Raw genomic sequence first — 20,430 nt, forward strand, 5'->3', positions numbered from 1 at the left:
GGGGCTACAGGTGCATGTGCCACCACTCCTGGCTTAATGGCTTTTTCTATAATAATGATGGCATTTTTAATGGTGTAATCCTTCTAGACGTTCATGATGTTCTATCAGGGTTCTCTTCTGTAGTGTTGACAGTCCTTTCCATAGAGTAGGGCATGCAGTGAAGTTCTTTTTTTTTTTTTTTTTGAGACGGAGTCTTGCTCTGTCACCCAGCCTGGAGTGCAGTGGCTCACTGCAAGCTCCGCCACCCAGGTTCACCCCATTCTTCTGCCTCAGCCTCCCGAGTAGCTGGGACTATAAGTGCCCACCACCACGCCCGGCTAATTTTTTTTTGTATTTTTAGTAGAGATGGGGTTTCACCATGTTAGCCAGGATGGTCTCAATTTCCTGACCTCGTGATCCACCCGCCGTGAGCCACCATGCCTGGCTGGCATGCAGTCAAGTTCTTAAAGATCTTTGTGACCCCCTGATCTAGAGGTTGAATTAGAGACGTTGTTTTGGGGTAAGTAGACCACTTGACCCCTTTGGTCTTGAACTCATGGGGTTCTGGGTGGCCTGGGACATTGTCCAACATGTCCCTTAGTGGCAAGGTACATCCTGACTTCAGGAACAAAGCATTGATGGAACCAGTACAGAAAAAGGGTTCTTGAATAGGCTTTCTTGCTGTACAGTCAAAAGACTGGCAGCTGATACCTATCTTTTCCCCTCAAGGCTTGAGGGTTAGCAGCTTTACAGATAAAGTCAGTCCTGATCATAAACCCAACTGCGTTTGCACAAAATAGTTGAGTTTCCCTTTCCCTTCCTGCCTTAAATCCTGGTGCTTGCTTTTGTTCCTTACTAATAAATATCCTTTGTGGCTTTTTTTTCCCCCTAGAATACAGCACTTTTGTCTGCATTAAAAACCTGCTCAGACAGATATTCTTTCTCTTTAGTGATTTTCTCAATGGCACCTGGAAACTTGTCTGCTGCCTTTTGGTTGGGAGAAGCTGCTTCTCCTGTTCTCTTGACATTTTAAAAGCCAAACCTTTTTCTAAAATTCAAACCATCCTTTGCTGGCATTCAATTCTTCAGCTTTATAGGTTCATCATCTTCTTTTGCTTTAAGTTGTCATATAGTGACTTTGCTTTTTCTGGAATCATATTAGAATCTATAGGAATGTCTTTTTCTCTTTTTTTTTTTTTTTTTTGAGACTGAGTCTTGCTCTGTCGCCCAGGCTGGGGTGCAGTGGTGCCATCTCGGCTCACTGCAACCTCCGCCTCCTGAGTTCAAGCAATTCTTCTGCCTCAGACTCCCCGGTAGCTAGGATTACAGGCGCCCGCCACCAAGCCTGGCTAATTTTGTATTTTTAGTAGAGATGGGGTTTCACCACGTTGGCCAGGCTGGTCTGGAACTCCTGACATCAAGTGATCTGCCCGCTTCGGCCTTCCAAAGTGCTGGCATTACAGGAGTGAGCTACCACACCCAGCCAGGAATGTCTTCCTTACATCAATCTTGCACCCACATGAAGGCTGCCTTTTCAATACAAGATAAAAAGGCATTTCACAAGAAGTGCAAAGTCTTTGACCTGATGGTGTAGCCGCAGTGATGCAATGATGGCCTCATAAATTTCCCTCTCCTCTCCTCTCCTCTCCTCTCCTCTCCTCCCTCTTCTTTTCCCCCTCCCCCTCCCTCTCCCCCTCCCTTTTGCTCTCTCCCTTTCCCTCCCCCTTTCCTCTCCCTCTCCTCTCCCTCTTTTTTCTTTTCTTTCTTTTTTTTTCAGTGGTCCTCATTCTGGATTCATTTATTTTGAAATGGTGGGCAACTGCAACTGTAGCTTATGCCAGATCTTAATCTCTGGCACATATCAAGCAATTCAACTTTTTCTTTTGTAATATCATGTGTTTTCTTGGCTTCTTGGGAGCACTTCCAGCATCACTAGTGACACTTCGTATGGGTCCCATGGTGTTATTTAAGGTTTACAGTGTTGCACTAAACATCATAAAAATATGTGAGAACTGTGAGAGATCACTTTTTATGGCAAGATGCAGTTTACTAGAGACAAACTGCTTCTGCAGAGATGACTAGTGTCACAAGGCATTTTAAGCAGATACTTGTAACTTAAAGCTTACAACAACAGCAACAGGAGGTGGCTGTGAAATTATTATGTATTGTAGTGTGTAATACAGTCAGTTTTATGCAGTTATGATTTAATACTGCATCTTTATGTCTTTTTTTTTACATTTCTCTTTACTGTGAATGGTGCTATTTATGGTCTGTAAGTTGTGTGGGTAAGTTTTGATAAATTTTAACTTTTTATAACTTGTGTATACTTTATTGTAGTAAATGATAAACTAAGCTAGTATCTACATATATTTTACGCATTCATGAAATACCTAACTTTATCTTAATTTTTTGATATTTCTAATTCATCTGTGAGTTTTTTCAAACTGTCACAAATCTCCAAATATTTTTCCAATATTTTGACTGAAAAAAATCCACATATAAGTAGACCCATGCAGTTCAAACTTTCATTGTTCAAGGATCAGCTATAGTTCTTTCTTATGCTTGGTTATAATTATTTCAAACTGTATATTTGCCTTTTTCTCTATTCTCAGAGTTGGGTATCGGAAATTAAAAAAGAAGAAGATAAAATGCACTTTCATGAAACCGAGACATTTCCAGCAATGAAAGATAATTTGCCTCCAGTTCGTGGTTCAAACAGCTGTCTTCATGTTGGCAAGGTAGGCCTTTTTGATATCTTTGTGGGTGGTAGTGGGAGAGGATTGTTGCTGTTTATTAAGGGGCAATCTCAGTTGAATCGGAGCAGCCTATGTGTGATGTCCTCTAGGAGAGTTGGGGAGTTTGTTCAGTTGGCTGGGAACCATCACCTTCTTTACTAGGCTGTATCTCATTACTTGGAGATCAAAATGAAACAGTTTTTTCCTTTGAAGTCTTGCATCTTGGGCTTATTTACTGCCTTTAGTCTTTTTTTTTAAATATACGCCCTGTCTCTTCTGTCCAATTTTGATGAGAGCAAAAGGTCTGATTCAGTGTGTGAAAATTTCAGGGAACAATTATATATATATATATATATATCTAGTAGGGCTACAGAGGAATATCATATTACATAATTTAATTATGGATTTAAAACAGTAAACAGATACTTTCAGTACTTATAAGTGTCATTCCTCTATTTAGTGCATGTGTTCTTCCCCTTATTCCCATTTCTATGTGGTTGGTCCCTATTTTGTCACATAGACCTCTCCTTTTTAATCCATGGGCTCCACACAGAAGGGACCTGTTGAAGTTCCAGGCCCATTCTATTTAACTTTAGATTGAAACTGGGTTTCCTGGCATCCATCTGACCTTGTACTTTCTCAGATGACTCCTCAAGTCTTTTCATTTCTAGGTTAACTCATTCTTGTGATTCTCATCTTTTCTTTGAATCAGTTTTATTTAAAAAACATCCATGGCTCTTCATCACTCTGCTCACTGATAATTTACCTTCCTGGATCTTTTTACTCCTCATTAGGAATTACGTACGTAACTGAGGTGTACAGTAATCTGGTGAGGATGCCACTGTCTGCAGTCCATGAAATTGTATTTATTGAATAGTCGGTTGGGCACGGTGGCTCACGCCTGTAATCCCAGCACTTTGGGAGGCTGAGATGGATGGATTACTTGAGGCCAGGAGTTCAAGACCAGCCTGGCCAACATGGTGAAACCCCATCTCTACTAAAAATGCAAAAACATTAGCCAAGCGTGGTGGCATGTAACTGTAATCCCAGCTTCCTGGGAGGCTGAGGCACGAGAATTGTTTGAACCCAGGAGATGGAGGTTGCAGCGAGCTGAGATCATCTCCTCTGTCTCGGGAAAAAAAAAAAAAAAGAATAGTCCTTGTGTACTAAGACTGTGCCCTGAAAATATAACAATGAATAAGCATTGCTGAAGGAGCAATGGGGTGGACGGACTAGTGGTACAGTAGTTCTCAAAGTATGGTCTAGGAAGCCCTTAAAGTCCCCGAGATTCTTCCAGGGGATCCAGAAAGTCAGTGCTATTTTGAAAATAATACTAGTGCTTTGTCCTTGTCACCGTGTTGGCATTTGCCCTGAGGATAAAGCTGCGGTTGCTTTAACATGAAGCAAGGCAGGCACCACACTGTACATACAGTAAAAACAAATTCCAATATTACTTAAAAATACCTTTAATAAAATAATAGAATATTTACTTTGTTAGATCTTGAACTTCTAGGACATGTCCTTTTAGTATTTTGTGTGACAAAGTGAGAAGTATGCAGAAAGCACTTCCCTGCATAGTGAAATATGATGGTTATGATATGATGCATAGCCACGTTTTCCTGGAACACTGTTTCTACTTGAAATAATGGTTGACAAACTGTCATTATTCAGACTTGGGATTTCAGCAACAATTTTGTTGAAAGTGAATGAAGGAGGCCTGTCACTTTAAGGAAAACAACTCACAGTATTTGTTGCTAGTAAGCAAATCTGAGCTTTCAAGTGCAAATTAGGTCCAGGCAAGTGGGGCAGTGGCTCAGGCCTGTAATCCCAGCACTTTGGGAGGCCAAGGCGGGTGGATCACTTGAGTCCAGGAGTTCGAGGCCTGGGTAACAGAGTGCGACCCCATCTCTACAAAACTTTTTTTTTTTTCATTAGTGTGGTGTGGTGGCACATGCCTGTAGTTGTAGTTCTAGCTACTCAGGAGACTGAGGTAAGAGGATTGCTTGAGCCCTGGAGGTCAAGGCTGCAGTGAGCCATGATGACACCACTGTACTCCAGTCTGGGCAACAGAGCAAGACCCTGTCTCTAAAAACAAAGTGCAAATTAGGACTTTAGGTATTAAATATTTAGTATAATATAATAATATCTAATAATTTAGATATTATGTGTTTCTCAAATTTCTGCTTGTGACAGAAAATAGCCCTGGAGGGGGATACGTGTCAAAGGACAACATTATAACAAATTTCAAGATTTAATTGGCTTATATTAACAATTCGTGAATCAGGATGACATCTCCTCTAAAAATTTAGAAAATGTGTTCCAATGGCCATGGCAGAACAGCTGGTTTTTATAAGGTAGCTTGAGCAGGGACAAGGAATACAAAAAGTAGACTATTTAACAACAGGTTATTTTCCTTATAAGGGTTAAAGCAGAAATTTGGTTATTATATATGTCTTTTGATTTCTCTAGTCAGATAAGCAAGTTAATTTTGGTTTGGTGATATGGAACTTTAGCACCAGTGACTACATTTTAGTCTGTTGGGGCCTAGTGCAGGAGCTTAGTCCAAATCACTGACCTCCTATAAATTTTATTTAACATACCTGAAAGTCTTTTTTGATGAGCTCCATGCGGATATTAACAAATTGTGATTTATAAAATTGTATAATGAAATCTGTGAATATTTGGAAAATCTGTATAACTCCAATGACCGATAGTTTTGAGGAGTGTGAGAGTGTCATGATACTGAAAAATTTGAGCCGCCCCATGGATTATGACAGTAAATATGCAGTGTTATGAGAATACATAGAAGGCACATGTCCCAATCTTTCAAAGTCAGAGAGCATTGCCTTCTTAAAATATCCAAATATAATATTACACATTAGATTTTATCCCATATACTAAGTCCATGTCTTGAGACTTTTATTGCTCCCCATTCATTTTTTTATTTATTGAAAATTTTTTTCTTCTTTATTCAGTTATAATTGATAACACTTGCATATATTTATGGTGTGATAAAACAATGTGATGTTTTGATATATCTACACAGTTTGAAATGTCAAGCCAATTCATGTCCATTACTTGATCCCTAAAGGGGGATATTTTTTGTCACAGGTAGGTATTTGAGAGCCATGTATGAATATTAAATACCCCTGATTTCACATCAATGCCTTTTGAAACTAAGTGATACAACTTGTATTAGTTTTCTAGGGCTGCTGTAACACCACAGGAAGTGGTTGGCATAAAACAACAGAAATGTATTCTTTCACAGTTCTAGGGGTTAGAAGTACAAAATCAAGGTATTGGCAGGGCCTCCAAAACCTGTAAGGGAAGATCCTTCTTTGGCTCTTCCAGCTTTTGGAAGCCCTGGCCTTCCTTGCCTTGTAGCGGTACAACTCTAAGCTCTGTTTTCATTTTCACACCGCCAGCTTCCTTCTCTTGGAACTTCTCCTCTTTTTATAGGGACACAGTCATACTGGATTAGGGCCCACCCTAATGACTTCATCTTCACTTGATTATATTGCAAAGACTCTATTTCCAAATAAGGTCTCATTCACAGGTACCGGGGTTAGGACTTCATCATACTGTTTTGGGAGACACAATTCAACCCATAACATCATCTTAGCATTGAGAACATTGTCTTGATGAGCAGGAAATCAAGTGCAAGCATCAAATGAGACTTTTTGAGCCTGTAAGGACTGCATAGTACTCATTTGTGTGGTTTATATAGTTCCTAGTATTGCTATTAGCAACCCTGAGCCTAATGAGAATGAAGATATGTAACAGTTTAAAAACAAATCAGCACCTACTTTATTATTATAAATTCTACTATACTTCCCTTTCTTCAGACTATATAGATAAATATTTTAAAGTTAATATTCCTTAGTACTTATCTAGCAAAAAATTGTACCCTCTCTCGGAGACTGATTATTGGTGAGCATTATGGCTATTGTTTGCCTTTCTCTCATTCTGTTCCGGTGCAGAACCTGCCCTCTGTCCTCAGCAGTGCGAATGTGGCTACTTTGGCCCACTGTTAGTGCTTGGTCAAGATGGGCCCATGACCCGAGCTAGCCAATCAGTTCTTCCTTGGAATTTCTCTAACTGAAGACAGAGAGAAGAGTCACTCTCCTTTTCCTCTGGTGGAGAGAGCTGTGAGGTTATAATTCCAGAATGCTTGTGGCGATGTTTCCTGCCACATAAAGAAAGCAAGTACCCATCAGGGAAAGTGATATCAGTATGTAGAGAGGAGCAGAGACTGGGAGGGACATGGAGAGCTGGAGAAAGGGCATAGGAATCCCCTCATCCAGCAATACCCCTTCCCTTCCGTCAGTTTAGTTATATAAGCTGATAATTTCTTCTTTTTTAATGTAATTATTCCAAATCAGATTACTGTCATTGCAAACTTCTGACTAACATAGCAGTTATTCTTGTTTCTCCAATGCCTAGGTTTGAAAAGAATGAATCAGAATTTAGTACTTTTTTATTATAAGAAAATCAGTAATAATCATATTCACACATAAGTTTTAAAATTATATGTATATATACTTAAAAACCTATAGATTGTCCCCAGAATTAACTACAAATTTAAAATTCTTAATAACTTTAATGCTGAAGTTATAGTAACTTCCAGGGTACCTATTTTTCTTATCCATTCCATTTGTATATCTTTATTTTATTTTTTTGAGACAGTGTCGCTTTGTCACCCAGGCTGGAGTATAGTGGCTCAATCTCTGCTCACTGCAAGCTCCACCTCCCAGGTTCAAGCAATTCTCATGCCTCAACCTCCAAGTACCTGGGATTGCAGGCATGCGCCACCATGCCCAGCTAATTTTTGTATTTTTAGTAATTTTGCATTTCTCCATGTTGGCCAGGCTGGTCTGGAACTCCTGGCCTCAAGTGATCTGTCCACCTCAGCCTCCCAAAGTGCTGGGATTACAGGCGTGAGCCACTGCATCTAGCCTCCATTTGTATATCTTAACCCAATACTTTACATTGCATTTACAGTAAAACCTGATAATCTTATATTAAATATATCTCATAAAATATGATTTTATTCTTTTAGGAAAAGTGTTCTAAAAGACCAACTAAAAAGAAAACTCCAAGGGATTATGCGGAATGGGATAAGTATGTTTTACATGTCTTTATATAAAATGTATCACTAAAAAAGTTATCTACCACAAAATACTGCAGTAATTTCTTAAATAATTATTATAAACCTGAACATGTCAAGAATACCAAATTACTTTAATAGAGTACTGAAAATATCTGGCCTCAGCCCTTTCAATGTTTTTTTTTCAGTACATAAAAAACTACTATATCCTTTTTTTTTTTTAATAAAACCAACCAAAAAAAAACTAATGTAATTTTTATACCCATCCAAACTATAAAAGAACAAAAATGTAAAATTGAGATAAGTTAGTCACAATTTTAATTTCAAAGTTCTGACCAGTTTAGATTTGATTAACGTTTAAGCTCTCACTAAATTGTATGTTTTCTTAAGAAGGAACTCAGATGACTTGAACTATAAAGTTACTGCATATCTTTGAATATGGATCCAAAGGCATACTTGTACAAATATAAGAATATCAATAATACATTTGTTTTCTTGCCTGTATTGTACTTCTTTTGGTTTTTATTGTTCTTTCATTTAAGATTTGACGTGGAAAAGGAATGTTTGAAAATTGACGAAGATTACAAAGAAAAGACGGTAATAGACAAGTCACACTTGTCTAAAATTGAGACAAGAATAGATACAGCAGGTAATTGGAGAAAAAATAATAATTTAGTAGTCTTTAAAGTTTTTGAATTATAATAAAAACTGTCAATCTAGAATACATTGTCCTTGAGTACTGCACAGATTACCATGAAAAGTTTATGGATTTTCTCCGACAGTTGACCATTCAACAAATTTGCTTCTCTCTTTTACTCACTTAATTTTTAAATGTAGTAAGACTTTAAAATATAAACCTATTTTTCTTACTGTAATTCATTTGTTTGTAATTCCTTTTTTTCCAATCCTCTTTTCCCTCCAAATTCCTCAAATTGTTTTCTGTTTGCTTCAAAACAAAAAGATGGGGCAGTTTATTTGTTTTTGTTTGTAGTCAACAGATGAATGGCACCTATAAAGTAAAACAAAATCAATCACTAAAAAAATTCTGAATCCTCAAAACTTGTGAATGATTTAAAAAGAAAACATCACTAAGCTTAAGGAACCTTTTATTTTCTTTTGTTTATTTTATGATCTTTCTGCTCTCTTCTTCTGTTAAAATAAGCATTCTTAGATTTAAACTTTAAAAATTCTGTTAAATTATATGTTTACATATAGCAGATAACATTTAATTCTAGGTCTAACTGAGAAAGAAAAGGATTTTCTTGCCATTCGTGAAAAGGAGAAAGGAAACGAAGCTTTCAACTCAGGAGATTATGAAGAAGCAGTGATGTATTATACCAGGTGAGCAGACGTTTGTTGTGGTTTAAACTTGCCTTTTAAAAAATGATAATGTTTTAATTGTTGAAACATAAATAAACGAAAGTCTATGTCAGAATCTCTCAATGTGTTGTACTTGTGATTTACCATATATTCACTTGTTTTTCTCCTATTTTTTCAATACTTTTCTCAAACCTTTAAGCTCCCACTCCACTCCTACTTTTGACAGAGGACTTAACTTCCTATCTTGCAGAGAAAATAGAAGCCATCTGACAGGAATTCAACAGAAGGCCTATATGATATAGAAGTGAATAACTTAGGTTCTACTGTAGACTGCCTGGATTTAATTCTAGTATTTGTGGTGCTCCTTCCTACCACAGGGCCTTTGCACATGCTGGGTCCTCCATCAAAAATGCTTTTCCCATGGCTGATCTGAGTACAGTGGTATTTACAACTAATTGATCACAACCAGATACAGATTTCCTTGTTCCTTCTCTACTCCCACCGTTTCACTTGACTAGCCTTTGAAAGAGAAAAGAAAATTAAGAAAAATAAAAATGCTCTTCCCTCCTCCCATTATCTAGTTAATTCTGATTTATCCTTCAGATCTTAGTCTTCACCTTACTTCTTTGGAGAAGTCTTACTTGGCCTTCCAAACTAGATTAAATCTCCATCCCACCCCACCCACTTCACCTCCCAATTTATAGGCTCTTATAGCAGTCTTACCTCTCCTTTGTAGCACTTGTCAGAAGTATAATTTAAGCTTGTGTGATTTGATAATAACTAGAATGTAAGATTTGTAAGAGCAGAATCCATTTGTCAAGGATTTTTACATCATTGTATCCCCAAGGCCCAACAAAGTACCTGGTTCATAGTAGATGTTCAATAAGTATGTATATGAACTTCTGAAGTTCTTAACAGCCTATGAAAAGTAGACTAAGTTTTTAAAATGTTGTTACAGATAAACTGTTCTTATAGAATCACCAATGCCACCTTAGCCCTAAACTCTGTACAATCTTTTTTCCACCTTTGGAAATAAGATAGATTTTTTTCAATGTTGTTGATGTCTCTAAAGAAGTTTTCTCAGACTGTTTAAATGAAGACATGAGGTAAAGAGGATATATGATGGATCATTCATTCAGTACAGCCTCCCCTGTTTAGGCAGGTGGATGTCAGTCTTGATAACTGTTCTTTCTTTTCTTGTAGATTTATACCACAGAGTCTCTTGTCTATTACAGGTTGCAAAACTCTTTTCTTCTTTTATGAGGAATCATGTAGCTGAAGAATTAAAGCAGCATAGTATAATGGTTAATGGTTAAGGGAATTCAGACTACCACTTTCTGACCTTGGGCAGATTCCTTTTTTTTTTTTTTTTTTTTTTTTTTTTTTGAGACAGGGTCTCACTCTGTTATCCAGGCAAGAGTGCAGTGGTATGATCATAGCTCACTGCAGCCTCAAACTCCTGGGCTCAAGGGATCCTCCCACCTCAGCCTCCTGAGAATAGCTGGGACTACAGGTGTGAGCCACCACACGTGGATAATTTTCTCTTGTATTTTTTTGTAGAGACAGGATCTCACTATGTTGCCCAGGCTAGTCTCGAACCCCTAGCCTCAAGCCATGCTCCCAGCTTGGTCTCCCAAAGTGCTGAGATTACAGGGGTGAGCCACCGTGCCTGGCTCCAAAAAATGTGTTTGGTATTTGATATTTGATGTTAACTGACATCAATGGTTTTTTTTTAAGGTGATCTTTTTCTTTTTATCTTTTTCTACCTTCATTTTAATTCTAGTAACTAAAGCTCAGATTCCAGATATATGAGTATTTAAATTCTCATAATGCCTCTAAAGCCTGAGTTAACCTTAAGGCTATTAACTAGATGTTTAAGCATCTGTTTAAATATTGATTTAGTATGCTTGTAGAATTGTATTTTATTATTTTTGATAATATAGGCTATATTCGTTTGCAAAGGTTGCTGTAACAAAGTACCACAGACTGAGGGGCTTAAACGAGAGAAATTTCTTTTCTCACACTTCTGGAGGCTGGAAGTTTGAGATCAAGATGCTAGTAGGGTTGGTTTTTTCAAGGCCTCTCTCCTTGTTTCTAGGTGGTCCTCTTCTCCCTGCGACTTTACAGTCTGTCCATACATGTATGTCCGAATATCTTCTTCTTATAAGGAAACCACTTTTATGGGATCAGGGCCCCCTCTCATGACTTCATTTCACCTTAATTGGCTTTTTAAAGACCCTATCTCCAAATACAGTCATGTTCTGAGATACTGTGGGGTTAGGACTTCAACATATGAATGTTGGTGGATACAATTCAGCCATTCAACAATTATACACCGGTTATAATTGTTTTATGTGTAACTTAAGCTGAATTTCTCTACGTTCTTGTGTTTACCTTAGGCTTGCTTGTTGCCAGTAACGGTTTCTTTTCTAGGAGCATATCGGCGCTTCCCACTGTAGTTGCCTATAACAATCGAGCTCAAGCAGAAATCAAATTACAGAACTGGAATAGTGCTTTTCAGGATTGTGAAAAGGTCTTGGAGTTAGAACCTGGAAACGTAAAGGGTAAAAAATATTATAGAATTCTTTTACATTTACAGCAGGACCCATTAATAAAGACCATTCGTAGATACTTGCAATGTTTACATTAAAAATATTTCAGATAAACTCAAATTTCTGTATGTGAATCACCAACTTCACAAAGTTGCCTTTAAGTTTAACTTGTAAGTTAAGTCCCTGATTATTTGTACGGAAGTAGCTAATAATCCCAGAGGATTTAATAAAATACATATATATTTTTAAGAAGTATTTCAGTAAACAAAAAACCAACAACAAAAATAAAATAAAAGAGAAGTATCTCAGCGTGGCACAGTGGCTCACACCTATAATCCCAGAATTTTGGAAGGCCGAGGTGAAATGATTGCTTGAGTCTAGGAGTTTGAGACCAGCCTGGGCAACACAGCAGAACTCTGTGTCTCAAAAAAAAAACAAAAAACAAAAAACAAAAAAACAAAAAACTCAAGCTTGCATTTGAACATTCTGTTTATCCAAAAAAAAAAAAAAAAAGTATAACTTAATGTAGATTTTCTGTTATTTATAAATATAATAAAATTATAAGCCCACACTGGACCTCTAGAACCTTCTCCCAGCTTCTTTGTGGATATTTTCACCTAGGTGGCTGTATATAATTTTGTTTGTTTGTTTGTTTGAGACAGAGTCTCATTCTGTCACCGAGGCTGGAGTGCAGTGGCGTGATCTTGGCTCACTGCAACCTCTGCCTCCTGGGTTCAAGTGGTTCTCCTGCGTCAGCTTCCCAAGTAGCTGGGACTACAGGCATGCACCACCACGCCTGGCTAATTGTTGTATTTTTAGTAGAGAGATGGGGTTTCACCATGTTGGCCAGGCTGGTCTCAAACTCCTGACCTCAGGTGATCCACCTGCCTCGGCCTCCCAAAGTGCTGGGATTACAAGCGTGAGCCACTAAGCCTGGCTTGCTATAAATAATTTAATTTTCACTTTAAATTAATAATTTGAATAACTTAATTATAAATTAAATTTGTCCAAAAATGACTCTTTCTGCCAGAAACCTGCTCTCTATTTTTATTCCCTGTCCCTGTGACTGACCACCTTGTCATGGTTCAGGCCTGAAGTATGCAAATCAGACTCTCTTCTCCTTTTCTGTTATCAAGAAGGAGTCATTCCAAGAGGGAGTGACATACATTATAATTGACACATTATATTTCTTTAAATTTTTATGGATTCAAAATAAATATAAACACTTTTTCACATGGAATGTATCCCTTTTTGCCTATAAACGTGGTGTAGGTGGCAGAAGCCATGGGAGTGCTAAGGGGAAGCCTGGTGCATCACCTGCCACTGTCATTGTCATGGATTGCCCTCCATTTACCAATAAAGTCCTGTTGGGCCTGTGTTTTATGCAAGCTGGTCTCTGTCACAGAGTATGACTGGGCTCCCAGCTTTAGGCAGCAGCCCACTGAAGGTTTTGCCAATCCCATATCACTGCTCTGTCAGGCCCTGTGCCAAGCACTTTACGTGTATTAACTCTGTTAATTTTAACAAGTCTCGGCCGGGTGCAGTGGCTCATGTCTGTAATCCCAGCACTTTGGGAGGCTGAGGTGTGCAGATCACCTGAGGTTAGGCATTCGAGACCAGCCTGGCCAACATGGCAAAACTCCATCTCTACTAAAAATTAAAAAAAAAAAAAAAAAAAAAAAAAGGGGGGGTGTAGTGGCTCATGCTTGTAATCGCAGCACTTTGGGAGGCTGAGGTGGATGGATCACTTGAGGCCAGGAGTACAAGACCAGCCTGGCCAATGTGGCGAAACCCCATCTCTACTAAAAACACAAAAAATTAGCTGGGCATGGTGGTAGGCACCAGTAATCCCAGCAACTTGGAAGGCTAAGGCAGGAGAATCACTGGAACCCAGGAGGCAGAGGTTGCAGTGAGCCGAGATCATGCCACTGCACTCCAGCCTAGGCGACAGAATGAGAATACGTCTCAAAAAAACCTATAATACATTTTTTTTAAAATTAGCTAGACGTGGTGGTGGGCACTTGTAGTCCCAGCTTCTTGGGAGGCTGAGGCAGGAGAATTGCTTGAACCTGGGAGGCAGAGATTGTAGTGAACCAAGATCACGCTACTGCACTTCAGCCTAGGCAACAGAGCAAGACTCTGTTACCTGACTTCAAACTATACTACAAGGCTACAGTAACCAAAACAGCATGGTACTGGTACCAAAACAGAGATATAGACCAATGGAACAGAACAGAGTCCTCAGAAATAATACCACACATCTACAGCCATCTGATCTTTGACAAACCTGAGAGAAACAAGAAATGGGGAAAGGATTCCCTATTCAATAAATGGTGCTGGGAAAATTGGCTAGCCATAAGTAGAAAGCTGAAACTGGATCCTTTCCTTACTCCTTATACGAAAATTAATTCAAGATGGATTAGAGACTTAAATGTTAGACCTAATACCATAAAAATCCTAGAGGAAAACCTAGGTAGTACCATTCAGGACATAGGCATGGGCAAAGACTTCATGTCTAAAACACCAAAAGCAACGGCAGCAAAAGCCAAAATTGACAAATGGGATCTCATTAAACTAAAGAGCTTCTGCACAGCAAAAGAAACTACCATCAGAGTGAACAGGCAACCTACAGAATGGGAGAAAATTTTTGCAATCTACTCATCTGACAAAGGGCTAATATCCAGAACCTACAAAGAACTCAAACAAATTTACAAGAAAAAAACAAACAACCCCATCAAAAAGTGGGCAAAGGATATGAACAGACATTTCTCAAAAGAAGACATTCATACAGCCAACAGACACATGAAAAAATGCTCATCATCACTGGCCATCAGAGAAATGCAAATCAAAACCACAATGAGATACCATCTCACACCAGTTAGAATGGCGATCATTCAAAAGTCAGGAAACAACAGGTGCTGGAGAGGATGTGAAGAAATAGGAACACTTTTACACTGTTGGTGGGATTGTAAACTAGTTCAACCATTATGGAAAACAGTATGGCGATTCCTCAAGGATCTAGAACTAGATGTACCATATGACCCAGCCATCCCATTACTAGGTATATACCCAAAGGATTATAAATTATGCTGCTATAAAGACACATGCACACGTATGTTTATTGCAGCACTATTCACAATAGCAAAGACTTGGAATCAACCCAAATGTCCATCAGTGACAGATTGGATTAAGAAAATGTGGCACATATACACCATGGAATACTATGCAGCCATAAAAAAGGATGAGTTTGTGTCCTTTGTAGGGACATGGATGCAGCTGGAAACCATCATTCTCAGCAAAGTATCACAAGAACAGAAAACCAAACACCGCATGTTCTCACTCATAGGCGGGAACTGAACAATGAGATCACTTGGACTCGGGAAGGGGAACATCACACACCGGGGCCTATCATGGGGAGGGGGGAGGGGGGAGGGATTGCATTGGGAGTTATACCTTATGTAAATGACGAGTTGATGGGTGCAGCACACCAACATGGCACAAGTATACATATGTAGCAAACCTGCACGTTGTGCACATGTACCCTACAACTTGAAGTTTAATAATAATAAATAAATTAAAAAAAAAATAAGAAAGAAAGAAGATGTTAGCATTAGGTAAAGCTGAGTTAAGGGACACAGGAACTCTCTGTACTATCTCTGCAACTTTTCTGTAAATCTCCAATTATTCCAAGATAAAAAGTTTTAAAAAAGGACAATCATTATGTCATGAATATTTCTTCATGGAAATTCCCTTCAGGAATCTGCGTAGCAATAGCAATAGCTAAATTATATTTAAAGTGCAGTGCTACGACTTTAATTAAATTTATAACAAAATGATTTATCATTTAGATTTTCATAGCTCATTCTAAGACTAAAATTCAAATTGGTCAAATTTATAATTATGTTTTAAAATAGCATATTAAAATATGTCAGATAAAATTTCACACCTTTCAGCCAGGTGCAGTGGCTCATGCCTGCAATCCCAGCACTTTGGGAGGCTGGGGCAGGTGGATCATGAGGTCAGGAGATTGAGACCATCCTGGCTAACATGGTGAAACCCCGTCTCTACTAAAAATACCAAAAAAAATTAGCTGGATGTGGTGTCATGAGCCTGTAGTCCCAGCTACTTGGGAGGCTGAGGCAGGAGAATTGCTTGAACCCAGGAGGCAGAGGCAGTGAGCTGAGATTGTGCCACTGCACTTCAGCATGGGCAACAGAGCAAGACTCTGTCTCAAAAAAAAAAAAAAATTCCCACTTTTCAGAATTACCAAACTTGATTCTTTTTCAAAGTAATGACATATTACACCAAGTTCTCCTTATATAATAGTTAATGATGAGTCTAGAGAGGCATTCATTGTCAGTATTAAATAATTATCAAATTATACATTGAAACGTACCAAAAAAATCAAATACGAATTATCAAAGTGCTTAATTTCTGGACCTAACTGACTTAATCGTCAGGATTCTCTCAGTTCCCTGTGCTAAGTAACTCCTTCTAATCATTTTAAGGATTGCTATACAGAAGTCACTAATGAGCCATATTCTGAGCTAGATGCTGGTCAGTAACACACTATTTTTTTTTTTTTGGAGACAGAGTCTTGCTCTGTCACCCAGGCTAGAGTACAGTGGCACAATCTTGCCTCACTGCAACCTCCACCTCCCAGGCTCAAACAATTCTCCTGCCTCAGTTTCCCAAGTAGCTGGGATTACAGGTGTGTGCCACCACGCCCAGCTAAAATTTTTTTGTATTTTTAGTAGAGAAGGGATTTTGCCGTGTTGGCCAGGCTGGTCTTGAACTCCTGGCCTCAAGTGATCCGCCCACCTCAGGCTCCCAAATTGTTGGGATTACAGGCATGAGCCACTGTGCCTAGCCAATATACTAAATTTTGATAAGGGATTCTATGTTTTCAAAAAGTGGCAAAATAATACTCACCATAATTATAAGAAGGAAAGGATTATTATCAGTGAAAATCATTCCGATATTGCAATACAATGTGTTGCCTGTGAAGGGTTGAGGTATGAAATCTCTTAGTCCTTGGAAACACTGGCAGGGCCTGGGGCTGCCAGAGGGCCAGAGGGTTGTTATGGAGGGGACAGTTGCCTGATGCAGCCTCTCTTATGTACCTCAGTGTCATCTCCTATGTGTGTATCAACATGAAAATGGGTGTAGTTGAGCTTTGGGTAATTACATCATAAAGTATTCTGTGCTGCTCATATTCTTCCACTTGCAAAATATGTTGCAACCATAATGCCAAATATTAAAAAACACACCTTTTATTCTGGTAAATTTTCAGCTCTTCTGCGTCGTGCTACTACATATAAACATCAAAACAAGCTCCAGGAAGCTATAGAAGATTTGAGTAAAGTACTGGATGTTGAGCCTGATAATGAGTTGGCCAAGGTAAGTGCAGAAAGTGATTTCTCACCTAATTCTGTAGTTGGCTGTTTCTGTATTTATTTTAAAGTGGTATCAATCTTGCCAAACAAATTATGTTGAAGATTAGGTCACAGCTTTAAAAGGTAGGTATGTTCTAGACACCCCAAAATGTTAACATCTATTTGAAGTAGAAGAAAGCAGAATCTTAACTTTTTTTTCAAAACTATAAACCTTCCTCTGAAAGACAAATATCAATTTTTCTTTTTTCATATATGCTGGGTGTGGTAGCTCACACCTGTAATCCCAGAACTTCAGGAGGCTGAGGTGAGAGGATTGCTTGATCCCACAGGTTTGAGACTAGACTGGGCAACCTAGTGAGACCTCGTCTCTATATTTTAAATAAACAAACAGCATATGTAGCATGATTTCATTTGTGTAAAACTATACATCTCTGTGGGTATATATGCATAGAAACATCTAGAAAGATGATTATCAAAATGCTAATAGTATCTGAGTGGCAAGATTTTAGGTGATTTTTTTCTTTATTTTTTATATTTGTTACACTGGTTTTTTTGTTTATTTGTTTTGTTTTTTTCTTTTACAGTGGACATGTATGATTACAATCAGACAAAGGCCACCCCAAAAAAAGCCGTGTCTTAGTTGTATTCTTTTTTCAACATCTTTATGTTTTTACCTGAAAGAATGGTTATATTTATTATTAAAGGAAAATATTTTGTTTAATATGGTAATTATGTTGCAGAAAACCTTGTCAGAGGTTGAAAGAGATCTGAAAAATTCTGAAGCTGTATCTGAGACTCAAACCAAAGGCAAAAGGATGGTTATTCAGGAAATAGAAAACTCTGAAGATGAAGAAGGAAAAGACAGCGGAAGAAAACATGAAGATGGCAGTGGAGATAAGAGTAAAATATCTTTTCTATTTAGGTTATGTAAAAAACTGCCTTTTTATATGATGAGCTGGCTCAGTTTTTCTATTTGTACAGAAATTCGTAATCTACCAAAGTTTTTCTAGCTTTGCCTTGTAAATTCACAAGTTAGCTTCGCTCATCTTTTTCTTAATACAGCTTGACAGAATCTCTCAAACCCATTTTCCTTCTTAACCTGTCACCTTTTTCTAGTGCTTAGTTTAATTCCTGGTCACCACCTTTAAATGTAAATGACTGTGTTCATATGACACAAACCATTTGCAAGTTAACCTTAAATATCTCTCTTTGATAATTGTTTTGTATGTATCTTCTTGACTGCAAACAAATGTGTTGGTTTCAAAACAGGTATGGGTAGCCCCATTTATATGCCAAAAATGAATGTATTACTAGAAAATTGCTATGTGTGTTTCTCAAAAATATTTTAAATATGCAAAAGAAATAAGTATAATTTAACACTTGAAACAATATTTTAAGAGAATCTAGACTAGATAAAGCGTTATCTTCATAACATAAAACATCAAAAGTTATGTCAACTTTGAGGGGAAAGATTTGCCTCATCACTTGACAAGGGACATAAAAACTTTTCCCTCCGTCAGCTGGGTGTGGTGGTTCACACCTGTAATCCCAGCATTTTGGGAGGCCGAGGCGGGTGCATTATGACGTCAGGAGTTCAAGACCAGCCTGGCCAACATGGTGAAACCCTGTCTCTACTCAAAATACAAAAATTATCTGGGTGTGGTGGCATGCACCTGTAATCCCAGCTACTTGGGAGGCTGAGGCAGGAGAGTGGCTTAAACCAGGGAGGTGGAGGTTGTGGTGAGCCAAGATGGTGCCACTGTACTCCAGCCTGAGCAATAGGGTGAGACTCCACCTCAAAAAAAAAAAACAAAAAAAACTTTTCCCTCTTTCTTGAGAACACCTGAGCAACCGGCAGGGGCAGGGCAGTGGAGGGGGGAGATACTATCAATTTTGAAAATCATTCACAAGTAAAAATCAACTTGTAAGTAATTTGACAGAATATTCTAATTTTGAGAGAGATACAAAATGTTCAGCTCAGTCCATTTGAAAAATAAAGAACAAGTTTTAATTTTCTTACATGACAAAAAATAATGTAATGTATACACTTCAGATTAAAATACAATCAGTTAAGATAGGATAAAGACAAAGGAACAGAAAGGGAGGGAGGGAGAAGGAGGAAGACAATCAGAGAGGTGAGAAGGAAGAGAGAACATAAAAAGGATTCAAAAGGGAGAAATTAAGGTAACTAGTTTTTCAAGGATTCAGGCTTGCCTTTTAGCCAGATTGTAAATACGATCTGGCAGCAAATCTTCTTAGGGTTTATATTTAGCTTTGCATAATTAACCATATGTCTTACAGTTAAAGGAAATAATTTTAAATCTTATCTGAAGCGAGATGAAGTATAAGCTATATTAATTCCTGTTATTTTAAAATTATTAAAAAATTTTATATATAGTAAAAATGGACCTTTTGAATATACAGTTCTAATACATGTATGGTTTCATGTAACCATCACCATAGTCAGGATACAGAACAATTCTACCACCCAAAAAGGCCTTCTTGCTGTCCTTTCAGTGAAACCCTTCCCTCGCCCCAGCTCTTCTCTGTTCCTATAGCTTTACCTTTTCTAGAATGTCATATAAATGGAACTGGAAAGTATGTCACGTTTTGAGTCTAGCTTCCTTCACTTAGCATGTCACTGAGATTCATTCATGTAGCTGCATGTACCACTGGCTCATTCCTTTTTATTGCTGAGTAGCGTTCCATTAATAGTTGTACCAAAGTTTATACATTCATTTATTCAAGGACATTTGGGTTATTTCCAGTATTTGGTAATTATGAGTAAAAACTGCTATAAACACTCATGTGCAGGTTTTTGTGTAAACATATGTTTTCATTTCCCCTGAGTAAATACCTAAGAGTGGGACTGCTGGTCCATACGGCAAGTATATGTTTAACTTTATTGGAAATTGCCTGACTGTTTTCCAGAGTGGCTACACCATTTTGCATTGCCATTAGTAACATATGAGAGTTCTAGATGCTTCTCATCCTTGCCATCATTTGGTATTGGCATTTTTTCCCATTTTTACCCATTCTATTAGGTGTATAGTGGTTTCTCATCAGTTTTAATTTGCATTTTCCTGATGAGAATCTTTGTATGTGTTCACTTACCATCTCTATGTTGCTTTTAGTGAAATGTCTCTTGAAATTATTCCACCACTTTTCAAAAATTGGGTTGTTGTTTTCCTACTGTTAAGTCCCGAGAATTCTTTTTATAATCTTGATGAAAGGTCTTTCTTATGTATGAGATTTGAAAACTTTTTATGTCTGTAGCTTTTTTCATTCTTTTAACAGTCTTTTACAGAGCAAAGGTTTTTCATTTTGTAGAAGTACAATTT

The 20,430-nt window shown here is 38.0% G+C and overlaps 1 protein-coding gene across 5 annotated transcripts in view; it reads left to right on the top strand.

Annotated features, from left to right (window-relative positions):
• SPAG1 (sperm associated antigen 1) overlaps window positions 1-20,430 on the top strand; it is a 95,367-nt gene that overhangs the window by 19,381 nt on the left and 55,556 nt on the right. For all 5 annotated transcript variants that reach the window (XM_008001218.3, XM_073018251.1, XM_073018253.1 and 2 more), the window contains 7 exons: window positions 2,592-2,717; window positions 7,774-7,835; window positions 8,364-8,470; window positions 9,057-9,162; window positions 11,575-11,705; window positions 16,987-17,093; window positions 17,830-17,989. In XM_008001218.3, the coding sequence (XP_007999409.3) occupies window positions 2,592-2,717; window positions 7,774-7,835; window positions 8,364-8,470; window positions 9,057-9,162; window positions 11,575-11,705; window positions 16,987-17,093; window positions 17,830-17,989 (799 nt within the window). The remainder of the gene's footprint in view (window positions 1-2,591; window positions 2,718-7,773; window positions 7,836-8,363; window positions 8,471-9,056; window positions 9,163-11,574; window positions 11,706-16,986; window positions 17,094-17,829; window positions 17,990-20,430) is intronic.

The sequence above is a fragment of the Chlorocebus sabaeus genome, chromosome 8 (genome assembly GCF_047675955.1).
Source record: "Chlorocebus sabaeus isolate Y175 chromosome 8, mChlSab1.0.hap1, whole genome shotgun sequence".
Classification (NCBI taxonomy): domain Eukaryota; kingdom Metazoa; phylum Chordata; class Mammalia; order Primates; family Cercopithecidae; genus Chlorocebus; species Chlorocebus sabaeus.